The sequence below is a fragment of the Heloderma suspectum genome, chromosome 1 (genome assembly GCF_057233095.1).
Source record: "Heloderma suspectum isolate Gila_16-S chromosome 1, 16-S_ref, whole genome shotgun sequence".
Taxonomy (NCBI): Eukaryota; Metazoa; Chordata; class Lepidosauria; order Squamata; family Helodermatidae; genus Heloderma; species Heloderma suspectum.
Window position 1 is genome coordinate 279,817,759 of NC_139458.1, and position 13,913 is coordinate 279,831,671.

General features: G+C 40.6%; 1 protein-coding gene across 4 annotated transcripts in view; it reads left to right on the forward strand.

Moving 5' to 3' along the window:
• PXDN (peroxidasin) overlaps nt 1-13,259 on the forward strand; it is a 112,022-nt gene extending 98,763 nt beyond the window's left edge. For all 4 annotated transcript variants that reach the window (XM_084826729.1, XM_084826728.1, XM_084826727.1 and 1 more), the window contains 3 exons: nt 2,771-2,903; nt 7,816-7,929; nt 8,586-13,259. In XM_084826729.1, the coding sequence (XP_084682855.1) occupies nt 2,771-2,903; nt 7,816-7,929; nt 8,586-8,711 (373 nt within the window). In that variant the 3' untranslated portion in view covers nt 8,712-13,259. The remainder of the gene's footprint in view (nt 1-2,770; nt 2,904-7,815; nt 7,930-8,585) is intronic.
• The last annotated feature ends 654 nt before the right edge of the window (nt 13,260-13,913 follow it).

The following is a 13,913-nucleotide window of genomic DNA, read 5'->3' on the forward strand; positions in this document are numbered from 1 at the left end:
GGAATAGGGAATTCTGTTCTATAGATAATACATTAATCATTGGAGAATAGTAGTGCATATATTGTCTTACTGCTATATACTTTAAAATCTGCATTCTTTTTCCTTATCTTGGCTGGCTTTCCTACCCTTTCTTATCTCAGTAACATGGCAGGGAGAAAAAATTAAACCATTTATTAGAAAAATAGCTGCTATTCTACTGCAGTCCAGGAATGTAATACTGGCTTTAATTTTAAGTCAACAGAATGTAAAGCTTGATGAAGAAACACCTGCCAATCCGTATTATTTTTCTGTATATAGTAAAGTCTATACCTTCACATTTTGAAAGAATTCTATATCAGCAATACCTGATATAGCTATTAGGAAAAACATCTTTTCAAAACATCTAGCTATTAGGAAAATTATGACTGACATCTGGTCTTTCCTATGTGGATTCTAAATATTTGTAATTATTTAATTACGTCAGAGTCTTGTTCAGCTCTAAATACCGCCATCAGAAATTGTTACCATCATTGGAGTTTTGTGCCCCTTTTCTACCATGTTTAGATCCTCTGTTGTGTTTGCATGGGATGAAAAGACTGTCCAAGCTTGTATTGCATTTTAAATTTATTGGCAAGGATTAATATTTAAAAAATTGCCACCAATACATTTGTTAAGGCCAACTTAGATGCCTTGAAATAAATACCAGCCATGAGGAAGGCCTAGGACTATCCTTTTTGCCCTAGCCATGGTTTTAAGTTCCCCTTGCTACTATGGGCATGTAGTCCTATACACAGGTAATTGTGTAACCAAGGAATCTCAGTCAGGTTATTTAACATGGGTATGAACTGCAGGTGCCCTGTTAGACAAAATCTTTCCATAATACAGGATTACTTAGGTTAATTGTTTGTCTTCACTGTCTGGCAGAAATTGGACCACCAAGTAAGGCCCAAGATTTTCATGCTGTCAGAGGCCTTTGTTTGATGCCTTTTCGAAATGGCATCAGACGCATGTTCCCTGGGCACTGGAGTAGCTCCAGCATGTCTCATCCACAAGGAAGAGGAAGAGGTAGTGGGTTCCTTGTTCTGCCTCTACTTAAATCTCAAACATTCAGGATTGGGGATTTCCAACCTCATCTCTTGGGGCAGGGACCAATCAATTCAGTACCTCAGAGATGAAAAGCCAACCAGAGAGGCTGTGCTAATAGGATTTTTCACTCCCCACGCTAATGGTGGTAACAGGAAAACATACTCCTTCTGGTGCCTATGTTGTACTCCTTCTGGTGCCAGGTGAAGACCTTTTTATTCCCCTAGTATTTTAGCATTTTAGCTTCCTAGTCTTTTAGCTTTGGTGTTTTAAATCTGCATTTTAAATCTCTGCATTGCTCCTAGGTTTTATTCTGGTTGTATTGTTATATTGTGGTTTTAATGCTTTCATATTTTATATTGTTTTATCCTGTGCTTTTTGGTTCTCATTTTTGTGAACTGCCCAGAGAGCTTTGGCTATTGGGTAGTATAGAAATGAAATAAATAAAATAAAATAAATAAAGATCAAATGATCACTTTTTGAGTCAGCCTGGTCAAGAACTTTAGAGCAATTCATACACTTAAATCTGATTGAGCAATAGATGGAGAGAGCTAGACAACTAATCCAAGCACACTGTTTATCAGGCCAGAATGTCAAGTTGACCAATAAAGGCTCAGTTCATTACAACTACATTTTTAATGTCTCTGGAACCAAAATGTTACATTAAGGGGCTACTTCATACTCCATGACTCATGCAATATCCTCTGCCAGGGCCATGTCTACATACTGAATGTGCAGCAGCTTCCCCATAACACTCAACAACCATACTTGTCTTCCCACCACCACCACATGTGCACATTATGTATGCATAATCAGCCTTCTCGAATGTGGTGCCCTCCTGATGTTTTGGACTTGAATATAAGAACATAAGAAGAGCCATGCTGGAACAGACCAAGGGTCCATCTCATTCAGTATTCTGTTCACACAGTGGCCAACCAGCTGTCGACCAGGAAACCACAAGCAGGACATGAGTGCATCACCACCCTCCTGCCCATGTTCCCCAACAAATGGTGTATATAGGCATACTGACTCTGAAAAGGGGGTAGCATGTAGCCATCAGGACTAGTAGCCATTCCCTCTATGAACTTGAACTCCTATCAGCCCCAGCCAATATGGCCAATAGCCAGGAATGCTGGGAATTATAGTTCAAAACACCTGGAGGGCATCAGGTTGGGAAAGCCTGCATTGTAGGGACACTATAGGGACCCAGGGTCAGATCACACGTCTCTATTGTGTGTACCATTGTTGTTGCTCTTGTTACTTTAAAAAGAGAGTATTGTTCTTGCATGTTACAGAGATTGCCATAGATAAACATATACCCATTATTCTTATTATGCATGGAAACAGCCTCAGTAATTTAGTTAACAATGAAAACTATTGTACTTCTCTCCCCCTTTTTTTTCACAAGATCCCTGTGAGGTAGGCTGTACTAGGCTTGAGTGATAGCGACTTACGTAATGGCACACTGTGAATTATATGGCTGAGCAATCCAGCATCTATATACTACGTCTCTAGTGTTCTGTAGGATATTCTTAGGGCTGACCTACTCTGTCTTTAAACTTCCCACTTTCAGCAAGCCAGGTCACAAAATTCATGCAGCATGCTGGCTATATTCATTAAGCATATTCTGCACACTAACAATCATTTTTAAAACGAATTGGACACCTTTCCTGTTCAATATGTTGGTTATTTTTTTTTCTTGTTGCAGTTTTGCAAGGGAGAATGCACTTTTTAATAGCACCATTTCATCCTTTGATGAGCGCAAGAAAGCACCTATAATGAATGACTTCAAAGAATTTGTTGGAGATATGCAAAAAACAATTACAGACCTCAGAAATCAGGTGAACATAAAAGGTTCTTCAGAAAATATTAGACTGTATGGCATCAAAATGTTTCTGCATTGTAAAACTTACTGTGCAGTCCTATACATATCTTTTCAGAAGTTAGTCCCATTGAGTACAGTGACCTTACTCCCATGTAAGTGGGTGTGGGATTGCTGCTGTAAATTCCCTGTTTGTTGTATGAAAGAGTGAATATAATCAATTGAAAATATGCTCCCAGCACCCATTAATGGAAGGGGGTAAAGATTGTCACCAATTCCTCTGAATGTCTGCTGTGGGGTGTTGGTTGACCTTCTAGAACAGTGTGGGAGGTGGCACAGGGGCTTCAGAATGGAGGGAAATCAGCGAAAATTAGTTGGAGCTTCTTCTGGATCTGATGCCCTTCTGTTCATGCAAAGTGGCACCTTAAGATCCAACCTTAGGTTTTTAAAAATGTTGTTCCTTATATATGTTTTAAATGAAAATGTCTATTCCAACCATACTCCTCAAAGACTTACTTTTTCATGTACTGCGAGAATGCATAGTATAAATACAATTGTTTTATGTTGCTGGCTGTGAAGGTTTGAGGCCAACAAAGGCAAAGGGGGACGGGGGAAGCTTACAGAGGCAAAGGGGGGGAAAGGTTTAGAGGCCTGGAGTTTTTGCTGGGAGGGGGTGTCCCTGAGAAGAGTAGTTTCATTTCTCTGGTTACATTTCGGTTTCAATTCCCTAGTTAAATTTCATTTTTTTCAGGTTGGAAACCATACTTTCAGTTTGGGGGAGGAGGATATAAAAAGAGAGAGTCAGAAATATCAGAGCAGTGAGAGCAAAGTCAGAAGACCAAAGCAGGAAGAAGCAGCCTAGAGGAGTCTAAGAGCAGCTAGGGTACAGGAATTTGCATTTTGCAACTTTTATTTTATCTTAATGCCTTTTGTATCACTCGATCTATTGTGTAAATAGCCTTAATTGTGATCTGCTTGTTTTAAATTTACCAGTAAACTGTTGTGTTAAACCCCAGGTGTCTGGAGTGTCAATCGCCCCATGTCTACAGCCTAAACCCCACGTTATTAGGAAGGGGAAGTTCAAAAGAAGGAAGTGGGACTCTTAAGGAGGCACGACATCCTTAAGGAGTTGCTCAGGGGGTCCAGGTCATAAGAGGAACCCTGACACTGGCTCTGTGTAATTTCATTGAGGCAAGACATTATCTTGAGAGCCAGTATGGTATAGTGGTTAGAGTTTGGGACTCAGGTTCATATCCCTGCTCAGCCGTGATGCTCACTGGGTGACCTTGGGCCACTCACTATTTCTCAGTCTAACCTACCTCACAGGGTTGTTGTGAAGATAAAATGTGGGGGGGGGTGAAAGAAAGGTAGGCTACCTTGAGCTCCTTGGAAAACTACAGGATATTAGACCTCATTAGCAGTTTGGATAGGAAATTACTGGGAGGAGGAGATGATAGCTAGAGAGAGATATAAAACTTGCAGTGTTGTTGTTCAGTCGTTCAGTCGTGTCCGACTCTTCGTGGCACCATGGACCATAGCACGCCAGGCCTTCCTGTCCTGCGCTGTCTCCCGGAGTGTGCTGAAGTCCATATTCATTGCATCGGTGATGCTATCTAGCCATCTCATCCTCTGCCATCCCCTTCTCCTTTTGCCTTCAATCTTTCCCAGCATCAGGGTCTTTTCCAGGGAGTTTTCTCTTCACATTAGGTGGCCAAAATATTTGAGCTTCAGCTTCAGTATCTGTCCTTCCAATGAGCAGTCAGGGTTGATTTCCTTTAGGATGGACTGATTTGACCTCCTTGCAGTTCAGGGGACTCGTAAGAGTCTTCTCCAGCACCACAGTTCGAAAGCATCAATTCTTCGGCGCTCAGCCTTCCTTATAGTCCAGCTCTCACAGCCATACGTTGCTATTGGGAAAACCATAGCTTTGATTATACGAACCTTTGTCGGCAAGGTGATGTCTCTGCTTCTTACTATGCTGTCTAAGTTTGCCATAGCTTTCCTCCCAAGGAGCAAGCTTCTTTTAATTTCATAGCTACAGTCACCATCTGTGGTGATCTTGGAGCCCAAGAAAATAAAATCTGTCACTGCTTCCATTTCTTCCTCTTTTATATGCCAGGAAGTGATGGGGCCAGATGCCATGATTTTAGTTTTTTAAAGGTTGAGTTTCAAACCAGCTTTTGCACTCTCCACTTTCACCCTCAACAAGAGGCTGTTTAGATCCTCTTCGCTTTCTGCCATTAGGGTGGTATCGTCTGCATATCTGAGCTTGTTGATAATTCTCCCAGCAATCTTAATTCCGACCTGTGATTCATCCAACCCCGCGTTTCTCATGATGTACTCTGCATATAAGTTAAATAAGCAGGGCGACAATATACAGCCTTGTCATACTCCTTTCCCAATTTTGAACCAATCTGTTGTTCCATGTCCGGTTCTTACTGTTGCTTCTTGACCCTCGTACAGGTTTCTCAGGAGACAGGTAAGGTGGTCTGGCACTCCCATCTCTTCAAGAATTTGCCACAGTTTGTTGTGATCCACACAATCAAAGGCTTTAGCCTAGTCAATGAAGCAGAAATAGACGTTTTTCTGGAATTCTCTTGCTTTCTCCATGATCCAGCGAATGTTGGCGATTTTATCTCTAGTTCCTCTGCCTCTTTGAAACCCAGCTTTGAAACCCAGCTCGGTTCACATACTGCTGAAGCCTAGCTTGTAGGATTTTGAGCATCACCTTGCTGGCATGTGAAATGAGCGCAATTGTGCGGTAGTTTGAATACCCTTTGACGTTGCCCTTCTTTGGAATTGGAATGTAAACTGACCTTTTCCAGTCTTGTGGCCATTGTTGAGTGTTCCAAATTTGTTGGCATATTGAGTGCAGCACTTTAACAGCATCATCTTTTAGGATTTTAAATAGCTCAGCTGGAATACTGTCATCTCCACTAGCTTTGTTGTTAGTAATGCTTCCTAAGGCCCACTTGACTTCACTCTCGAGGATGTCCGGCCCAAGTTCAGTGACTGCACTATCATGGCTATCAGGGACATACAGATCTTTCCTGTATAGTTCTTCTGTGTATTCTTTCCACCTCTTCTTAATCTCATCTGCTTCTGTTAGGTCCCTGCCTTCTTTGTCCTTTATCATGCTCATCTTTGCACAAAACGTTCCCTTGAGATCTCCCATTTTCTTGAAGAGATCTCTAGTCTTTCCCATTCTATTGTTTTCTTCGATTTCGTTGCATTGTTCATTTAAGAAGGCCTTCTTGTCTCTCCTTGCTCTTCTCTGGAAATCTGCATTCAGTTGGATTTATCTTCCCCTTTCTCCCTTGCTTTTCGCTTCCCTTCTTTCCTCAGCTACTTGTAAAGCCTCCTCTGACAGCCACCTTTGGGATGGATTGAGTTGCTGCCTCCTGAACAATGTTACGGACCTCCATCCATAGTTCCTCAGGCACTCTGTCTATCAGGTCTAATCCCTGAAATCTATTCCTCACCTCCACTGTATATTCATAAGGGATATGATTTAGGTCATACCTGAATGGTTTAGTGGTTTTCCCTACGTTCTTCAATTTAAGCTGAAATTTTGCAACAAGAAGCTCATGATCTGAGCCACAGTCAGTTCAAGGTCTTGTTTTGACTGACTGTATAGAGCTTCTCCATCTTTGGCTGCAAAGGACATAATCAATCTGATTTCGATATTGACCATCTGGCGATGTCCATGTGTAGAGTCACCTCTTGTGCTGTTGGGAAAGAGTGTTTGCCATGATCAGCGTGTTCTCTTGGCAAAACTCTATTAGCCTTTGTCCTGCTTCATTTTGTACACCAAGGCCATGCTTGCCTGTTATTCTGGTGATTTCTTGACTTCCTACTTCAGCATTCCAATCCCCTATGATGAAGAGGACATCTTTTTTTGGTGTTAGTTCTAGAAGGTGTTGTAGGTCTTCATAGAACCAATCAACCTCAGCTTCTTCAGCATCAGTGGTTGGGGCACAGACTTGAATTACTGTGATGTTGAATGGTTTGCCTTGGATTCGTACTGAGATCATTCTATCGTTTTTACGATTGTACCCCAGTACTGCTTTTCCCACCCTTTTGTTGACTTTGAGTGCTACTCCATTGCTTCTAAGGGATTCTTGCCCACAGTAGTAGATATAATGGTCACCTGAATTAAATTTGCCCATGCTTGTCCATTTTAGTTGGCTGATTCCCAAGATGTCGATGTTCAATCTTGCCATCTCATGTTTGACCACCTCCAGCTTACCTTGATTCATTGATCTGACATTCCAGGTTCCTAAACAATATTGTTCTTTACAGCATCAGACTTTCTTTTCACCACCAGACACATCCACAGCTGAATGTCCTTTCGGCTTTGGCCCAGCCGCTTCACTCTTTCTGGCGCTACTTGGAAATTCCCTCTGCTCTTCCCCAGTAGTATACTGGACTCCTTCCGACCTGAGGGGCTCATCTTCCAGCATCATATCTTTTAGCCTTGTGATACGTTCCATGGGGTTTTCTTGGCAAGAATACTGGAGTGGGTTGCCATTTCCTTCTCCAGTGGACCACATTTTGTCAGAACTCTCCGCCATGACCTGCCCGTCTTGGGTGGCCCTGCATGGCATAGCTTATGGCTTCACTGAGTTACGCAAGCCCCTTCACCACAACAAGGCAGTGATCCATGAAGGGGAAAACTTGCAGTATTTCTCCATATATTATGGGTTTTTTTAGAATTAAGATGTGAATTATAGGCCTAGCATTATCTCATTTAATAGTGTTGAAAGCAACTTTGCATATGTATATTTGTTAGTACATAGTATCTAAGTAAAATGAACTTGATATAATTTGAGTACTAGAAGGATATGCTCAGTGGGTTTACTGGATTACACACACAAGGTAATGGAAACAATTTTGGTATAGATGGATAAACCAGGTTTTCCTGTCTTCAGATAAAGAAACTTGAATCACGGCTCAGTAGAACTGAATGCACTGATGAAAAGGGTAAATCTTATTCCAGTAATGAAACTTGGAAAAAAGACCCATGCACCATGTGTGAATGCAAGGTGAGTAGGAAGAACATACATTTTCATAGTTTAACATGTATTACACCCCAATCCTATGCCTGTTTTCTTGGACATATGTCCCACTGTGTTCAATGGCACTTACCCCCAGATAAGTGTGCATAGGATTGCAGCCTTATACTTATTATCTTTATCTTCAGGATAAACTAGTTGTTAATTACTGTCTCCATAATTTCTATAAATATGTAGCGCTTCACTGCCCAGAAGAGTTTCCCTTTTTGTTGTGTCCCTTGAGCTGAAGGTGGAGTCCCTTACTGTGCAATCCTATACCCATTTTCCTGGGTGTAAGCCCCATTGAACGCAATTTTACTTACTTCTGATCTGCATAGGATTACACTGTTAATCTGTCATTACATAGACAGACCTGTGAGTCAGGGACAATTCCTTTTTATAGGCCTGACATTAATAACCATTAGATTAAGGATCTAATGTTTGGTTTAGTTTGGTAGGAAACTGATGGTATTAGTGAACTTCCCTGGGTTCAGAACTTGTAGTTGCTGATGTTTCTATCTCTGTAACTCAAGCCATAATACCTGTCGTAGGGAGTAGTTCCTGAATAATGCAATGTTGCATGACTTTATTTATTAGGCATTTTTATGTTTATGTGTTAAACTGTTGCTATGATTCTCCAAATACAGGTTGGCCAGATAACCTGTTACGTGGAATCGTGCCCACCAAATAATTGTGCTACACCTGTGAAGCTCAAAGGAGTTTGCTGTCCTGTCTGCTTAAAACAAACTATTAGCAAGGAAAATAAACCCTAAGTCTGCTTTGCAATGGTCACATATGGATATCTGCTGATGGCAAATACAAGTAACAATAGGCTTAAAACCACAACTGCGAGTCAAGACGTTACAGGACAGCATTCAAATGATGGTGTAACAGTGTAAGAAAATGTATAATTTTACTTGCTTGCCCACTGAAAAAACACAAGTACTGAAAGGGAATACACAGCACAGGTCAGGATAATTTTGTGTTAAAACTTCTCAGGTTCAACAAATGAAAACTGGTGCTACTTTTTAAAGAAGCCTTTGTCAAGTGGCTTTAGGCTCCCAGGCTGTTTTTTTTTTTTTTAATTTCTTCATACACTGGTGGAAGGAAGTCAGGTGCCATTTAATTGGATGAAAAGATGGCCAAAGCTTTGTTTTCAAAATAGAACCCATACTGTCTGGCCCACATCTGATGCCTAGCTTGCCATCTATCTCATACCTTGATAGAGCTGGTCGGAGAGCCAAACTAAATGTTCATCTGATCACACATAGCGTAGCTATGCATGATTATTTTCCTTTCTCTTGCGTAAGCGCAAATGGCCCTGATTTGGATTGCTCTAAGAAGGGAGGTTTAAACCTTCCCCCACCCATTCCCTCCCCCCCGAAATTCATTGGAGTCAATGGAGACTTCTTTTTTAAATTCTCAACCTGGCGGCAGGGGGAGGGATTTCAGGAGAAAAGGGGGTGGGAGGAAGGGTTCAACTCCCCTTCCCTTTCTGGAGCACCATGGTCCCAATCTGAATTGGGGGTATGTGCACTTATACAAGAGTAAGGAAAATTATTATGCTATACTATGCATGATGGGAAGAATGTTTAGTTTGGTCATGAGGTCCTCCTGAAACTAGCATTCAGCTTAGGTAGCTAGTCATGGCATTATGTCATTACATCATTCACTCATCCCCACTTTCTGCAGTGGTGCCTCTTCTAAAGGATGGTGACACTTCCTTTATAGTAGTATAGATTTCTTCCACAATCTTAAAGTGTTAAGATTAAAGTGTTTTCCTACCCACTGACTGCAATTACCCTCCTTTATGAGATGATTAGAAATCATGTGCCTGAATATATGTTAACACACCACTGAGTCCTGCTATAAAAATTGGATGCAATGTAAAACAATACATTATCTAATTCACAAGTATACGTATGAGAAGAAAGACACTGCTGGAAAACAAACAACAAACAAGCCCAGACACCTATTTTTAGGTAATTGACTATAGAGGAAAAATATATTTCTTGGCCCAATAGTATGACTGCCCCGATTGCTGCATATTTTTAGCTTGAACTGTTGACTTCCCTGATTTTTCTGGACCTTTCATGCTCATTTGCAATGTTTATCCTTTCCTGTGAGAGAATGGAACATACAAGATGTCCCTATCTTCTATCTAAGTAGATGGGAGTAATGCTCCCCACCTCTGGCACTGCAAACCAGAGGACACTCTGCAGTGGTACTAGCAGACTGCCTCTATTTCTAGAAAAGTAGGGCAAAATCCAGTGGTGTGCAGGTGGAATTTCTTCTCCTTTCATCCCCTCTGCAGCCCTGCGCACCCTCCCAAAATCCAGTCCAGAGGGTTCCCCAACCCTCCAGAGCATATTTTGAGAGTTTGTGGGGGTTGATGTGCAGGAGAGTGGGGAGAGGGAATCACCCTATTCTGCTGATTTAAGCACCACCATATCCCAGTAACCCTTGGGGTATGGAGATTCTCTGTAGTTACTAAGTGGTAACATTTCCATCTCCTCAGAGATGCTTTCACTTGTCTTAATTCATATGTTCCAAGGTTGAGTCCTGCTATTGAAAATGGATGTGAGGGCTGAACCATGTGGGTTCAGCCTAACACAAATGGAGCCTGCCCCTCATTATAGTTCCTGTATTCAGTCAACACCTTCTGTGCTAGGCATCCGTTGCTCTGCAATCAATAAGAGAAGATATGTCCCCATGGCTTGGGGACATATGGCTTATCACTTCAAGATACCAGCTTGGCACAATGAAACACTTGAGCAGATGATAACATGATTGAATGCATTTAGGCATCTGTGGCCAAATTTAAATGCATAGCTATTTTTCTTGAGGTGCTAAAATGTAGGATCAAGGTTGCTTATATGGAAGATCTCTTTTTATTGAAGACCTCTCTCTTTCACAGTTAATTGTGCTATACTCACACAACTCATGCACAGACAGGGGAGGAAACAAACACACAAACACAAGTTTCCTTTACCATTTCTGCAAGGTAAAGGTAGGTAGGAACACAGAAATAAACCAAATGGTTATTAAAATAATGAATTATATATAGTACCCTTTCTGGCATCTAATATATGTAACTGCTGAGTGCATTCATTTTCAATAACTGCAAGAGTCTTACATCATGTCTGAATGGGTCATTTTTCAAGAGTCAGATTTAGGTCTGATTCAAGTCCTGCATTGTACAGGACTTGTTGCCACTGTTTTTTATAGCAGGTTCTTGTGCCTTCAGCAGTTGCCTGCCAATTGAGGCAGCTTTTCCTAGCATCAAGGTGCAAGGATGGGGAAAGCTTCATCTGTTATATTTCTGCCTGTTGTACAGCTATTGAAGATGCCTTATTCCTGCCCTTCTTGGTCATAGAGCCAAATTTGTTTCTCGTACAGTGTATGTATCTCCTTATAAGCTAGCACATATGGTACTGTATAGTACTATAATGAAAATGAAAACAACTGTTATACGCTAATCCTTAGGTAAAAGGCACAAGCCCTTAAATGCTGTTAAAGCCCCTTTAAAATGTAGGCCTCTTTAAAATAAATGGGAGAGGGTAGATTATACTGAAGCAGTGCCTAGTGGATAGCACTGAGTGATATGCATGATAGTGAAAAATCCATCAGACAGAAGCCTTACTAAATAGGGATTAGCTGTTCCTTAAAAAAAAATAAGTTTCATTTTCAAGGTTGCCTAGTTTTACATAGAACCTGTTTTTCACCTTAGGCCTTGTGTCAAAATCATGTTAGTAATTACTATTTTGTGAATCTGTTTTGCCCACTTAAGATTTTTTTAAAGCACTGTCAAATGTTTGTCTACATTAACTTGCCATTGTTTACTTTTGTATCTTCAATATTGCCTCTTTATAACCAAAATGTATTATTACACTCAGTGAAGGAAAACTCTCATACCTCATTTGACAGCCATGCTTGGTTTCATTGATGGTGCTTATCCATAAAACAAGTCTTAATTTTTATAGAATCAGACATATTTCTTGAAGTCCCAACTCATTTTGTAGTTTTAGAAAACTACAGCTGACTTTAAATCATTAGGATTTAGGGATTAGGAATTAAAAGAATTAAATGCCATACGCAAAAAAGGCAAATTCATGGATTTTTTTCAAATTGTGTACCTAAATTGTATGATAATCCAAATGTCCATTTAATAATTCCCTGGCGGTCTGCATTTTTCATTTGATAAATGTCATATGCACCTTCAAAAAGCAAAATTAACGAGGAAAATTGTTTGGTGGGGCAGCAACATCATCTGTAAGTGATGGTGTTAAGCAAAATGTGTCAGGAGTACATATGAGATGACAAATTGTATTTCAAAGAACTGTTTACAGCTGTAATCCTAAGAACACTTACTTGGGAGTAAACCTCACTAAACCCAGTGGGACTTACAACCAAATAAACATGTACAGGATTGCACTGTAAGGCAATCTTATCCATAAAGGTTTGGCTTTTGTGCTCTTAGAGCAGAAAGCATATTTTATGTTTCATACATAACTTTAGAAATTACCTCTCTCTTGGTCTTTCAGTACACATAAATTCTTTTTTATTGAAAATTAAAATTACTGCTTTGCTTTTCAGGTTATTACCTAAAATTCCTACACATTCAGACAGATTTCTAAATGAGGGTAGATACCATAATTGAAGCATGTTGCTGGCTATATAAAACCAGCTGACGTTTTAAAGAGTTACTAATCACCATTTATTTCCAATGCTGTATTGTTAAAAACATACACAACCTGCTCAGGTATTTTACAGTGCAATCCTGTGCATGCCTGCTCAGAAGTAAGTCCCACTGTGCTCAGTGGGGTTTACTCCAGGGAAGTGGGTGTAGGATTGCAGCCTCACTCACTTAAGAATATCTTTTCCGTGTATGCTTTAACCAAACATACCTCTGGTTCCCCTTGCTGAAATAAAGCAGATGTCTAATCAGTATTTGTTCAAATAGTATGTAAAGTGATATAAATTCCAGCATTTATTGCTACTAAATATCTGGTGGTAAACTGGATTAAGAAATAGAACTTACTCCAAAGTTTTAAAAGAAATCAAACATTGTACAAATGAATATGTTTTTACATTTTCTGCTGATTAAAAACTCATGTAACATTTTTGAGACAGTGGCCAATGGCTGAATGATCATTTTCTCAGTATTTCTTCAGTTGCGATTGTTTTATATTTATTTACTTTTTTAAAACTCCTACCAAAAGTGAAATCTTAGTTATTTTTATTGTACTGAATAAATCTACCAAAGAATTGTTTGCACTGTTTTGAATGCTTCTCATTTACAATAAACAGGTCACATTTTTAGATGGAGTCATGGTAAATTATTTCAAAAAATCTCAGTAAAATACAAAGCGAGTACCCCTTTGATCTATGGCAAATATGTAGAACTTCAGGCTGGGGTGGGGGGGAATCCAGCCCTCAGGGGTTCCCCAGGTGGCCATGCCTGCTTCTGTTAGTCCCAGCCCTTTTCCCCCTACCACCAATCATTTGGTGGTTTGTTTCCCAGTTTTTGTGCAGTTTTTTTCTCATTCAAAAAGGTTGAAATATTAGTTGTAGGCAGTAAGAGCTTTAAGCTCAAATATACTGGTATTTTGGCCATGTCCCTTTTGCCTTTGGCCCCGCCCACCACTGGAATGTGGCCTCCAAAAGCTTCTCCAAAATGGAATTCGGCCCTCAAGCTGGAAGAGGTTCAACACCCCTGACCTATGGTAAAGTCAGGCCCAAGAGTTGGCAATGTTGGGCAATTTCTGATGGCCCAAGCCCTCAGGAAGGCTCAGCACCACTGACCCTTCTACAACCCAAAATGCTGGCTACAGCCACTCGGGCAGAACCAGTGCCATCTAGCACCAGAGCCTGGGTGGCTCTGGCTGGTGAATGCCCGTTTAATTCTGCCTAGTGCCTGTGGAGAGATGATGTGATGAGGCTCCAGAGGCATTGTAAGAGAACTGAAATAGTGG